This window comes from Prionailurus bengalensis, chromosome D1, assembly GCF_016509475.1.
Source record: "Prionailurus bengalensis isolate Pbe53 chromosome D1, Fcat_Pben_1.1_paternal_pri, whole genome shotgun sequence".
In the NCBI taxonomy this organism is placed as follows: domain Eukaryota; kingdom Metazoa; phylum Chordata; class Mammalia; order Carnivora; family Felidae; genus Prionailurus; species Prionailurus bengalensis.
Genome location: NC_057346.1, coordinates 62,562,697 through 62,577,005, shown reverse-complemented (window position 1 = coordinate 62,577,005; position 14,309 = coordinate 62,562,697). Strand labels below are relative to the sequence as shown.

Here is a 14,309-nt window from a genome sequence, read left to right as displayed (position 1 = left end):
GACCAGTTCAAATGAAGTATAAAAACTTTACCTCCCTTTAAATTCTTTTGCCCCCCTGAAAAAAACTGTTAGAGAGGGAGGGAGCCAAACCATAAGAGACTCTTAAAAACTGAGAATAAACTGAGAGTTGATGGGGGGTATGAGGAAGGGGAAAGTGGGTGATGGGCACCTGTTGGGATGAGTACTGGGTGTTGTATGGAAACCAATTTGACAATAAATTTCATATTAAATAAATAAATAAATAAATAATAAATTCGTTTGCCCAATATCATTTGTAATTACCATAAACATTTCTTTAACATAAATTTAGAACCATATCAACAAGGTTATAATTTCCCTCCAATACTCTAACATAATTTAGAAATTGAAGATGAGAATAAAAGATTACTGTATTTATCTTTTTTTCCCCCTTACTATGTGTTTTCTTCTTTCCAGATCCCAAGGTTTCTTCTTTTATGTAATTACTAGACATTGGCCATTTAGGAGTTTTCTATAGGAGACATAGTCAGATGACTAACTTATTTCTGAATTACAGTCCAGAGGTTGAAATCTCATCAGACTAATGACATCATAGTATATTTACTAGTTTCTCCATCAGGAGGACAATACCAAGGAAATAGAGAAATTTTGGTAATGATGAGAAAAACATATCACATATTTTCCAGAGGAAAGTAACAAATGTCCTTCAAACTAGAAATTCCAATCACTATTTGAAAACAAGACAAAATGGCACCTGTCAGCAGAATGTCTCTATGATTTATTCATTTCTTTTGATAATTTACTCAGCTTCCCATTGTTTTTTGCTCACGGGAACTTGGGTTAATGATGAGACTACTTCTTCACTGGGGTGAGAAGGTGAAAAATTCAGAGCGTGCAGGGCCACATCAGTGACTTTGGGATTCTGAAAACATTTACTGTCCTTCTCAGGTCCTATCTCGGTCAAGAACAAAATAGTATTCTTAAAAAGGCATCTTTAGACCATGACTAAACAGCCAACAGAGTATTGTTTTCCTTCCCCTTAACCTCTTCTGTGAAAAATATCCCCTCTATGTGCTGTAGGATTTGATTTTCTTCGAACCTGAAAAGATCCTTATGACACAGTCGCGTATCTGCTTGGTTTTCACTCCATAGACAATAGGGTTCATAGTGGGAGGCAGGAGCAGATAAATATTGGCCACAATGATGTGGCAAGATGGAGGAATTGTGTGGCTCCCAAAACGATTAAAAAAGAAGCAGAAGAATGCTGGACTGTAGGAGAAAATGATGGCACAGATGTGGGCAGTGCAGGTGCTGAAGGCCTTCTGCCGAGCATCTGCTGAGGAGAGGCTCACCACTGCCCGGAGGATCATGGTGTAGGAGACTGTGATGCACAGGATGTCAAAGCCCCCAATCAGGAAGGCAGCCACCAGACCATATATAACATTGGCCTTGATATTTCCACAGGATAACTTTGCTACCGATAGCTGGTCACAATAGGTATGGTGTATGATATTACCCTTGCAATAGGGTAGTCTCTTGGTGAGGAAAATCAAGGGAATGATGAGGAACACCGCTCTCAGGAAAGTAGCAAGCCCAACTTTTGCAATGACAGGATTGGTGAGGATAGTTGAATAGCGCAGAGGGTAACAGATGGCCACGTAGCGATCCAGGGCCATAAGCATGAGCACCCCAGACTCCATCCCTGTGAAGGTATGGATGAAGAACATCTGGACTAGGCATTCTTCAAATCTAATTTCCTTGAGATGACACCAGAAGATGCTGAGAGCTTTAGGGATTGTACTAGAGCACATGACAAGGTCAGTAAGGGAAAGCATTGCCAAAAAATAATACATGGATCTATGCAGGGAGTCCTCATAGTAGATGAGGTAGAGGAGCCCACAATTCCCTACCATTGCCACAGCATACATGGAGCAGAATGGGAAAGAAATCCACATGTGCATGTCCTCCAGTCCTGGGATCCCATTAAGAATGAATGAGGCTGGGGTCACATCTGTTTGGTTCAGAATTATCATAATTAGGCTGGTATGATCATTAAGATGCTTGTAAGGTTGTAATTTGATTTTTGTTTTGTTTTGTTTTTTGACCCTCCAAGATTTGGAAAAAATAGAAAAAAAAATCTTAGTTGTGCTCTCTGTCTCTTCTCTCTGTTAAATATTGTATTTTAATAACAAGAAAAGAAACATTTGGAATGTCAGGAACTGTTTATTTAAACATTGTCTAAACTCATTTAAGCCATTGTTAATTCATTAATTTATCAGTTCATTGAAAATACATACTTAACACCCACTATGCATCAGGTTTTATCACAGATATTGCATCTACATTACTTTAAAACCAAAGGATATAGATACAATCCCTCTAAACTTATAATCAAGTGTAATTGTGTTACACCCATGATCTATGTCATTATGATCTTTCTGATTGATATCTGATATAATATCTCATTTGAATGTTAATTACTATACCCTCTCCAGTTTAGGTATTTTCTTAAAGTAGAACTCATTGAATACCTTACCAGTAACACAACGGATATGATTAAGGTGCATTGTTATTCTTTCTTTTATATTTTATTGTTTTATGTTTAATAATAATTTATATTTATGCCTACTATGTACCAGGTAAAGTTCTAAGAAGTTTATAAATATATTAACTCATTTTATCCTCATTAAAAGCCTAGAATGCATTTTTATTAATCTGCACGTTATTATTAAGTAAATGGTGGGTCTTTGTGGATGAGGTTTCTAAGGTCTGAATTTCAAAGACATTCTCAATCTCCTAGCTTAAGGTATAGATAGTAAGAGGACCACTGATACTTTTTTACATGAACTATTCTTTGCTTTTCTTCATTTATTTGTTTTTTGGTTCTGAAATATTTAAGAACATTTTTAAACTTCTATGCTTTCAAATTCAGTGGTAGAAGTTATGATGATAGAGATGTCCGTGTGCATGTCTTTTATTGTGCAGGCACTTATTGGGCTTTTTGTGTCTGGAAATCTGCAACCTTTGGTTTTGGAAATTTTCTTGCATTAATTTTTGATATTATCTTCACAACCACATCCTTGTTATTTTACTACTGTTACTTTTAGTTAGATCTTCTGGGCTTATTCTCTTTTCTTTTTTCTCTCTTAAAACGTTTATATTGGGGTACCTGGGTGGCTCAGTAGGTTAAGCATCCAACTTCAGTTCAGGTCATGATTTCACAGATTGTGGGTTTGAGCCCCACATCTGGCTCTATCCTGACAGCACAGAGCCTAGAGCCTGCTGCAGATTCTGTGTCTCCCTCTCTCTCTCTGTCCCTCCCTCACTCCTGTTCTGTCTCTCTCCTTCAAAAATTAATGTTTATATTGGATATATTTTTATAATCCATTTTCTAGAAAAATTCCTGAACTCTATATCCCAAATATCTTGGCATTGTTTGTTGTTGCCTAATATTACAAATTTCCAATATCACATTTTCTTCTGAATCTTGCGTATCTGGTGGTAATAAATATATATTTGAAGGTATACACATTACATATAATTTCCATATCATTTAAGTTTCAATTATTTATTTTTATGTAGCTTTTTTACATTGGAGGAGTTTCTCACATATCTGGTAAATTTTGAATATTAAATCATACTGAAGAAAGAGGCTATAGAGGGGAGCACAAGTGACTGGCTCAGTTGGCTGAGTGTGGACCTGTTGATTTCAGCTCAGGTCATGATTGCACAACTCATGAGATCAAGCCCTGCATCAGGCTCTGCACTGACAGCACAGAGCCTGCTTGGGATTTTCTTTCTCTGTCTCTCTTTGTCCTTCTCTGCCTCAAAATAAATAAATAAACATTAAAAAAAAGAAGGAATGAGAATGAAGTTAACTTTGAGGCGTATCAGAAGAGCTGCTAAGAGGAATGGACAAATGCTTTTAAACATGAAGTGTGGTTAGGTTTATGACAGGCCAGATGGGCAGAGCAGTGTTCTCTCTGTGCTTATAATTTCCTCCTCAAATCATACTGATATTTTTAGCTTCATGATTTTGCAATCTTCTCTCCTTTTTGTGTTCTCCCATAACAGCCTCTAGTATAACACATTCCAGGAAGATTCAGCTCTCTCTTGGACAGTTTAGAAAGCCAACTTCTAAAGCCTCTTAATACAGTGTAATTAGCAAAGTACCAGGCTTACAGTAAGGAATGGATATGTTGATGGAATCAATGTCTTTCACTATTTCAATATCATGGTATTATAAAAATCTTATTCTATTCTTGAATCATCCACAATTTAATAAAGCCTTCACATTAAGACAGATTGTATTTTACACCTGCAGTCTATAGCAAGACGCTTAGTACATATTGTCAATAATTTGGGGATAAAAGAGCAGATAATGAATTAATGAATCATAGTCTGTACTTGATTTTAAGCATTATTAAACTAAATGCTGTAATATAAATATTATTACTTGGAAAACAGAAAGGAACTACCAGAGGAAAAAAGCTCATAAATCACCAGAAACCATTAAGTTTAAATGAAATAGAGAAAACAAAGGAAATCCCAAGGAAGCAGGAAAAAATAATGTCCTAAGTAAAATAAATATATTGGTTTGAAAAACAAAGATCAACTATTTGAGCTACGCTACGAGTTAGTCCTAATTCAGAGTGATTTTTAAAAACAATATTGTGTAGTTTTGAAGAAGAGGTATATCGGAAAGTAGACCACACACAAAGTATGCACAAAGTTTTTGCTTTTTTGCTTGTTTGTTTTGTAAACATGAAACATACCAAGAAACAAAATATACCAAAAAATTTTGGATAAAATATTACTTTGAGATAATGCAGAAACAAAAACAAGAAAATATTGAGTCAATATCACTTTCGAGTAAAATAAAAGGCTTGACTCGGGGAAATTAAAGCTGGTACACCAAAGTGTGTCACCCACCTCTAGCTTTGGCAAAGTTTTTCCACAACCAAACATTGTACAGTACTGAAATAATTCTCTGGTTCACTCTGTTAGTACACAGAAGTTTTAAATTGAGACACTGAAAAATAAATAAGTGAAAAATAAAATGAGACACTTTAATTATATCACAGCTTATTAGCTCATCCTCCACTTCTCATTTCAGTGTCATTCGTTTGGCCTTCAAGCGGGCTAACAAAAGCCTTACAATTTGCATTTTGGAAAAAGGAAAACTGTGGGTTCACAATGTAAGTGTTGTGTTTCCACGGGTAACAAACTGCTATCAAGTTTCATTCTATCAGGCTTGTAAATGTGTACTTTACGCTTGAATAAAAAATATTTTTATGATTATTTTCACAGCTATCATTAAAGGATATTTTTTTAAAGTACAAAATTCTTATGTATGTATGTAAGTGCATATATGTTTATCCATATATGCGCATGTTTACCATTAAAATAGATATTGAAATTTATTTTTTATAAATGTGTGGCTAGGGTGTAATAAATTGTCATAAGTTGTTGAAAAAAATAATATCACTACTCATTCCTCCTTAATACATTCAAATGTCAACTCTTAACTCTATGCAACAGAAGGAGATGCACTTAGGAAAAGTATCGGTACATGTAATTTAAAAATAGGCAATATATTTTGGAGATTACTTTTGCTGTGTTCTAGAGACTATCTTTCCTAAATATGAAGTAAATATCCTGCTTATATCTTGTGCTTTCTTTCTATAGATGTATCTTTAATTACTAAAAGTGACTTTCATGTTACACAATAATTTTAGGTCCCATGTTTAATATATTTGCAAAACTGTCAGAGATCCACACTTATACACAGGTAGTATACTATTAACCACAAAATAAGTAAGGAAATGTCCAAAACAGGTTTAAAATGATTTCTATATATCATAATCCAATTTTTCTAGCAAAGAAAATTAACTAATACTATGTCGTGGGTGTGGACAGGTATATTGGAAGAGGAACACAAGCACATATATGTTATTTTTAAAGTACAACTTTGATATCAACTTTTGTCTATTACCATTCCCAAACCCCATACACAATAAATTTGCTCTCTCGTTATGATAGTGGGTCCCTCTCAGCAAGTGTTGTTATCTAAAATGGATGAAATTCAGTCTCAACTAAGTGTCGCTAGATAATTAACAAGAAAAATTAGATTCTCTTTCTGAGAACAAGGGGAGGGCAGGTAAGAAGCAAGAGTGTTCTCACCATGACTGAGAACTCTTCTCTAGATGTCCCCCATTTCTTCTTGCCATAAGCATGATTCATACCTGACTTCCACTACAACGGAAGCAATGATTCCTATTTGGTTATGGAAATGGCCTAGATATTCATAATCATGATGCAAAGTTATGCTGAATTGCAATCTTAGCATTGGGTAAACATTTTCTAACCTCCCAGCCTCCCACAACACTCTTGCCTGCAAACATGATGAATGGACTCAAATCTGTATTTATGAGAATATCATAAACAATTCATATGCATTCAAAACCTCTACTTTATCTTTCTGCCTAAAAAACAATAATAAATCTTCTAGTCCCACTATTATGTTCCTTTAATACCTTAGGTTCTAAAGAACAGACAGTGAGCTGAATGCAATCTGGTCCAGGTGTTCAGGATCGTAGTCAAAAAACATATGATATATATACATGCACAGCATTCAATTTCTGAATCCCATGGTATCTGTACTAGTGAAATGGGTATTTAAGAAAAATGTCCTATCTATCCTAAAGGGATACTTCAAAACATTAGAGACACAGGTGTTTGTGTGGCAATCAAGCTAACCTTTATGAGAGGAGGAAAAGAATGGATGGTTTCCATTCTTACTGTATATGATGATACTGAATAAGTGAATTTTTCATGTGCATGTATGTTTGTGCATACCCATGTATTTAATGGAGAGGAATTAAAATGAGCACAAGTTTTAATAAAAGTGAGTTATTTTAATACTACTGCAGTGGTCTTTCTTTTTGTATGAGGTCTTGTAGGATACATGGTAAAAGCACTTAGCACAGAATGTTTGTCACTCACATATCCATCCGTTTATTTCATTCACTTATTCGTTAATGTCTCTAATTAAACGACATCATTGAGTACTTAGACATCCCCAAGTCAGAGTAGTAGGTCTTAAAAAGGGGTCAAACAACATGAACCTTGGAAAGTTTATGTTAGATCAAAGATTTCAGAGACAGATAGCCACATATTGTGTTATTCCCTTTACATGAAATATTAAGAATAGGCAAATCCACAGAATAGAAAGTAAATTTTTGGATACCAGCAGTATGGGGAAGTAGGTGGCTGCTTAAAATGTATAGGCTTTTTTGGGGAGATGACTAAAATATTCTGGAATTAGTGGTGATGGTTGCACAACACTAGGAATGTACTAAAAGCCACTGAATTGTACCTTTAACATAATTAAAATGGTAAATTTTGCATTATGTGACTTTTACCACATTTTTTTAAAAAGTCACAAAGCTTTCTTAGAGTCTTCTACTTTTTAGGCTTAATTTATTATTATTTATTTTGGGGCACAGTGTAGTTTTAAAGAGTTTAGCATAAATCTATACCCACAGGCTTCTACACATAAGTTTACAAACATTTATATCTTAATGAATGATGATGTTACTTGAAAGACACATTAAACCCAATGTAGGTTCAGTGAGTTAAAAACAGGCTATTCCCATATGCTTCAACACATAAGTTTATATACACTTAGACCTTAATGAAAAAAGATGCTGATTGAAAGATGGTTTATACACAGTATAGCTTAATGAGTTAAGCATATAGCTATTCCCATATACTTCTACACATATGTGTGCAAATGCTTTATTTTTTATTTCCTTTTAATTTTTTAATTTGAATACAGTTGACACACAATGTTACATTAGTCTCAGGTGTACAACATAGTGATTCAACATCTCTATACATTATGCTATGCTCACCACAGATGTAGTTACCCTCTGTCACCATACATCAATTACAATATCATTGACTGTATTCCCTATGTTGTACCATTTACTCCCTATGTTGTCCCATGACTTACTCATTCCATAACTAGAAGCCTGTATCTCCCACTCTCCTTTACCCATTTGGTCCATCCTCCCACCTTCCTACCTTCTGGCAACTACCAATTTCTTTTCTGTATTTACGGGTCTGATTCTGCTTTTTGTTTGTTTATTTATTTGTTTTGTTTTGTTTTGTGTTAAGATTCCACACACGAGTGAAATCATATGTATTTGCCTTTCTCAGTCTGATTTATTTTACTTACCATAATACTGCCTAGATCCATCCATATGTCTCAAACGGCAAGACTTCATCCTTGTTATGGCTGCGTATCTTATTGTGTATATATACCACATCTTTATCTATTCACCAGTCAATGGGCACTGAGATTGCTTCCATATTTTGGCTATTGTAAATAATGCTGCAATAAACAGAGGAATGCATATACCTTTTCAAATTAGTTTCTGTTTTCATTGTATAAATACCCAGAAATGGAATTAATGGATCATATGATATTTTTATTTTTAATATTTTGAGGAAATTCCATACTGTTTTTGCACAGTGGCCCAGCTATTTTTTTTATTAAGCATTCCCCTAATTGCTGAAAACTTTTAATTAGCATCAAGAAGGTGAGAAAGTTGATTTTGACAGGGTTTTTTTTTTTTGTAGTTTATCCATTGCTTGTATTAGGGACAAACTTTTAATATTGTCATTTTGCCATTTTCATTCATGTCGCTCACAGTTTACTGCTTTTTTGTGTGTGAACCCAAGTATTTCTCTGGGATAAATGCTCAGAAGTGTAACTGCTAAGTTGTATGATAGCTCCAGTACTGTGTTTTTAAGACACTGTCAAAATGTTTTCCAGAATACCTGTCCTTTTTTATATTGCTACCATCACTGTATTTGTGATTCTGTTTTTCCATATTCTTACCAGAATTTCATGTTTTTAGTATGCTTTATTTTATCTTATGTCATGGTTGTATAGTGATATTCTATTCCAATTTTAATTTTTATTTGTATATGGCTAATGATATCGAACATTTTTTATATGTCTATTTGCCATTTGTATATCCTTATCAATGAAATGTCTGGGCTTTTTTGTTTTTGTTTTTTTTTTGTCTTTTCTAATTGTTTTTTTTTACCATTGAGTGTGTGTGTGTGTGTGTGTGTGTGTGTGTGTGTTGGATATGTCCTGAAAGTATTTTTCACAGTCTGTAGCTTGTCTTTTCATCCTCTTAGTAGGGTCTTTTGCAGAGCAAAATTAAAAAAAAAATTCTAATGTGGTTTAATTTTCATTTATTTTTTTTCTATTTTGAGTTGTGTTTTGGTGTCAAGTCTAAGAATTCTTCCTAGTCCTGGATCTTAAAGTTTTATCCCATAGTTTTTAAAAATGTTTTAGAGCTTCAAATTTTACATTTAAGTTTATAATGCATTATTTTGAGTTAATTTGTGTATAAGGTATAATCAAGGTACAATCTTGATTTAGGTCAAGAGTGTTTTGGTTTTGTTTGCCTATCAATGCCTAATTCTTCTAACAGACGTTTTTTGAAAGGCCACATTTCCTTTATGGATTTCTTTTGTTTATTTGTCAAAAATCATTTGGGCATATTTGTGGGGTTCTATTTCTAGGTACTCTATACTGTTCCATTGATCTATGTTCTATGATCTGCTAATACCACAGTCTTGATTATTGTGGCTATGTAAGTCTTGAAATTACAAAGACTACTTCCTCATTTCATTATATATTTTCAATTTTTTAAGGTACTGTCATTCCTTTGATATTCCAAATAAATTTAGAAAACAATTGTCTATATCAACAGAAAATCTTGCTGGGATTTTCATAGGAATTGCATCACACCTGTGTATCACTTTAGGAAAAACTGGTATCTTCTCATCCGTGAACATTGTTTGTCTCTTCATTTAATTGGATTTTTAAAAATTTATTTTATTGGCAATGTGTAGTTTTATTAGTATATATTAATTATTATATTATCATAATATATCTTATTATAATATATAAAGATAATTACCATTCAACCTTCTACTTCTATAAGCTTAATTACATTAAAATGCCTATTTTAATTGGAATCATAAAACATTTGTTTTATGTCCTTGTGTGGTTGACTTATTTCACTTAGTATAATATATTCAAGGGCCATCCATGATATAGCATATGACAGCTTCCTTGTGTTTATGCCTGAATAATATTACACTATATATATATATACTATATTTCTTTGCCTATTCATCTATTTATGGACCTTTAGGTTACTTGTATATCTTGGATGTTGTGAGTAATGCTGCAGTGAACATGAGAGTACATATATCTCATTGAGATCTTATTTTCAGTCCTTTTGGGTAAATTCTCAGAAGTGAGATTTTTGGATTATATGGTAATTCTATTTTTAACTTCTTGAGGAATTTCTATACTGTTTTTTATTGTGGCTAAACAAATTTGCATTCCCTCTGGCAGTGGGCATGGGTTCTAATTTTTCCACATCCTCACCAACAACTTTTTGTTTGATTTATTCTATAATTGACATCTTAATAGGATGTGAGATGATATCTCATTTTGGACTTGATTTGCATTTCTCTAATGATTAATGATATCGAGCATCTTTTCCTACCTGTTGACCATTTAGTACATCTTCTTTTTAAATAGGAGTGAAGAATCTCAACAATAGCCAAATTATGGAAAGAGCCTAAATGTCCATCAACTGATGAATGGATAAAGAAATTGTGGTTTATATACACAATGGAATATTACGTGGCAATGAGAAAAAATGAAATATGGCCTTTTGTAGCAACGTGGATGGAACTGGAGAGTGTGATGCTAAGTGAAATAAGCCATACAGAGAAAGACAGATACCATATGGTTTCACTCTTATGTGGATCCTGAGAAACTTAACAGGAACCCATGGGGGAGGGGAAGGAAAAAAAAAGAGGTTAGAATGGGAGAGAGCCAAAGCATAAGAGACTGTTAAAAACTGAGAACAAACTGAGGGTTGATGGGGGGTGGGAGGGAGGAGAGGGTGGGTGATGGGTATTGAGGAGGGCACCTTTTGGGATGAGCACTGGGTGTTGTATGGAAACCAATTTGTCAATAAATTTCATAAAAAAAAATAGGAGTGAAGAAAATCATACAATGTGTCATGCTTCTGAAGTAAAATAATGAAAATGTTTCAAGATATCAGAAATACAGAATTTCATTTCATATTCCTAAGTCATACAGTTATATGAGCCCAGAGAGAGGCCTATGTAATTTCTTAAAATGGAAGCCACGGGTGAAATTGCAACAGCAATTTGAGGTGATGGATGTGATGACCAAAAGGCAAATTAGTGGGAAAATTATTTCAAGTTGAGAAAGTAAAAGGAAAGAAGATGACAACTTGTTCTTTGACTAGGTCTTCAAGATGGCATGACCCCAGGTTGATCTGAGCACTGGACCTAGGAAATTGTAGGCTCCTCATGCTCTTCCCTGTCTTTGGACTGTGCATTGTACTTGCCTTACCCACACCAGAAGCTCCCTTAAAGACATAGCTTCAATATGTAGCAATATGTTGTTGAGACTATCTGGATGGTATATGTGACTGAACCCAGTTAAGGTTTCCATATAAACTCTTAAGATTCTGGCAGGCAGGTGTGGAGAGCTACTCATCTTGTAACCACCCAAGACAAGACTTGTGTGTATGATACCTTCTTATTAACTCTGATGCCTACCAATCTGGAGTGGTCTGCCTCTCTCTTCAGTCTCTCTTTGCCCTCTGTTTACAAAAGCCACTTTATAACCAACACTTGTTGGTTATAACAAGTTGGTTACAACTTTTGAAATCAAGGTAAGCAAAAAATAGGGTAAAAAAATGGAAGATGGTTATATATTAGGGGGTGGTATGGTCTGTAAGATTTTAAAAAGTGATATTGTATCTCATTATGGTTTTGGTTTGTATTTCCCTGATGATGAGTGATGTTGAGCATTTTTTCATGTGTCGGTTGGCCATCTGGATGTCTTCCTTGGAGAAATGTCTATTCATGTCTTTCGCCCATTTCTTCATTGGGTTATTTGGTTTTTGGTGTTGAGTTTGATAAGTTCTTTATATATTTTTGATACTAACCCTTTATCCGATATGTCATTTGCAAATATCTTCTCCCACATTGTCAGTTGCCTTTTAGTTTTGCTGATTGTTTCCATCGCTGTGCAGAAGCTTTATATTTTGATGAGGTCCCAGTAGTTCATTTTTGCTTTTGTTTCTCTTGCCTCTAACTAATTCAGATGTAAATTTTATAAAATAAAAAATAAAAAAATTTTTAATAAAAAATAAAAGAAAAAGAAAAAAAATAAAATGTGAAATTGTAAAAGACTAATTAAATAATTAAATGTAATTTGATTGGTATAGTTACCAAAATTGGGCAGAGACAATATGTATTCTTTTAAGTTGAACAAAAAGATATAAGAATAATAATTCAGTTTATTCTATATCCCTTAAATAATTGGCTTAGATCATGAGACATTAATATAAAAACACCATTTCCACCAGTCTAATGAACCAGACTTGTTCATTAATTTAAAAGAATCTTGAATATTAGACAGAGATATTTCATTGTATTTATTAGATTCACAATTGCAGATAAGAGGAAACAAGTTGATTTTGACCCCCTCTCATGCTGTTCTTATGAAAAATTATATTGTTTGTTACATTTGGTTAGAGAAATCTATCTACCCCAACCTCCAGATTGTGTGCTTTCAAAAGTCTTGTTGAAGAAAACTCCATCACAGATTAGTCTGTAGTGAAATAATGTGCCTGTCCTAGCTAGGAGAGATCTATGCAGCCACATTCTCTCAGATGCCCAGAGACTTAAAATTTATTACTTTAATGACTCCATACAAAGGATACTTTATAACTTCTCTTTCAGAAAGAAGTCATTGAAAAAACATATTAAGCAGTGATTAAAAATATACAGCACATATTTTCCAGGGAAAAGCAACAACTGGCTCTCAACCTAGAAATCATAATAGGTATTCAGAATCAGAATCACCTACTTCTACTTCATTATTTATTTATTTATTTATTTATTTATTATTTTAAAATATAATTTATTGTCAAATTACTTCTACTTTATTTTTTAATGAAATGGGCTAATCAGGCTTTGCTCAAGGATATGTATTAATTATTAGACTCATTCTTCACAAGACTGAGAAGGAAAAAAATTCATGGAAATCTCAGTTGGCAGGCCAGTTGAGATTTTCAAAACATCTATTTAGAAATGCACCAATCAACAAGCTCCGTTTCCATGACCAAAATAGTACTTCCCAAAACATTTTACACCTCTTGACTACACAGGAGCTCCTCTCTGTCATGAAAAATGGGTTTTTTTTTGGTAACTGTCCTTTATATGTTGTGGGATTTGATGTCCTTAGAACCTGAAAAGATCCTTATGACACAGTCGCGTATCTGCTTGGTTTTCACTCCATAGACAATAGGGTTCATAGTGGGAGGCAGGAGCAGATAAATATTGGCCACAATGATGTGGCAAGATGGAGGGATTGTGTGGCCCCCAAAGCGGTGGGAAAAGAAGCAGAAGAAGGCTGGACTGTAGGAGAAAACAATGGCACAGATGTGGGCAGTGCAGGTGCTGAAGGCCTTCTGCCGAGCATCTGCTGAGGAGAGGCTCACCACTGCCCGGAGGATCATGGTGTAGGAGACTGTGATGCACAAGATATCAAAGCCCCCAATCAGGAGGGCAACCATCAGACCATAGATGACATTGACCTTGATATTTCCACAGGATAACTTGGCTACAGACATGTGGTCACAGTAGGTGTGAGGAATTATATTCCCTCTGCAGTAGGGCAGGCGCTTGGTAAGGAAAGTGAAGGGAATGATGAGGAACACCCCTCTCAGGAAAGTAGCAAGCCCAACCTTTGCAATGACAGGATTGGTGAGGATAGTTGAATAGCGCAGAGGGTAACAGATGGCCACATAACGGTCCAGGGCCATAAGCATGAGCACCCCAGACTCCATCCCTGTGAAGGTGTGGACAAAGAACATCTGTACCAGACATTCATCAAAGCCAATTTCTTTGAGATGACACCAGAAGATGCTGAGAGCTTTAGGGATTGTACTAGAGCACATGACAATATCAGTTAGGGAAAGCATAGCTAAAAAGTAATACATGGGCCTGTGCAGGGAGTCCTCTAAGTGGATGAGGTAGAGGAGCCCACAATTCCCTACCATTGCCACAGCATACATGGAGCAGAATGGGAAAGAAATCCACAGGTGCATGTCTTCCAGTCCTGGGACTCCATTAAGAATGAATGAGGCTGGAGTCCAGTTTGTTTTATTCAGCATTAGCAT

At 34.7% G+C, this 14,309-nt stretch overlaps 2 protein-coding genes across 2 annotated transcripts; both read right to left on the bottom strand.

Annotated features, from left to right (window-relative positions):
• Window positions 1-1,046: 1,046 nt before the first annotated feature.
• LOC122484279 (olfactory receptor 52N4-like) lies at window positions 1,047-2,012 on the bottom strand. Its single transcript, XM_043582264.1, has one exon. The coding sequence runs from the start codon at window positions 2,010-2,012 to the stop codon at window positions 1,047-1,049; it is 966 nt and encodes a 321-aa protein (XP_043438199.1).
• Window positions 2,013-13,343: 11,331 nt separating this feature from the next.
• On the bottom strand, window positions 13,344-14,309 carry LOC122482611 (olfactory receptor 52N4-like). Its single transcript, XM_043578922.1, has one exon. It carries the CDS (start codon window positions 14,307-14,309, stop codon window positions 13,344-13,346), a length of 966 nt encoding a protein of 321 aa, XP_043434857.1.

Bases quoted from the DNA above. Each gene is read 5' to 3' on its own strand.
- LOC122484279 (XM_043582264.1), bottom strand. From the start codon at position 2,012: ATGATAATTCTGAACCAAACAGATGTGACCCCAGCCTCATTCATTCTT.
- LOC122482611 (XM_043578922.1), bottom strand. From the start codon at position 14,309: ATGCTAATGCTGAATAAAACAAACTGGACTCCAGCCTCATTCATTCTT.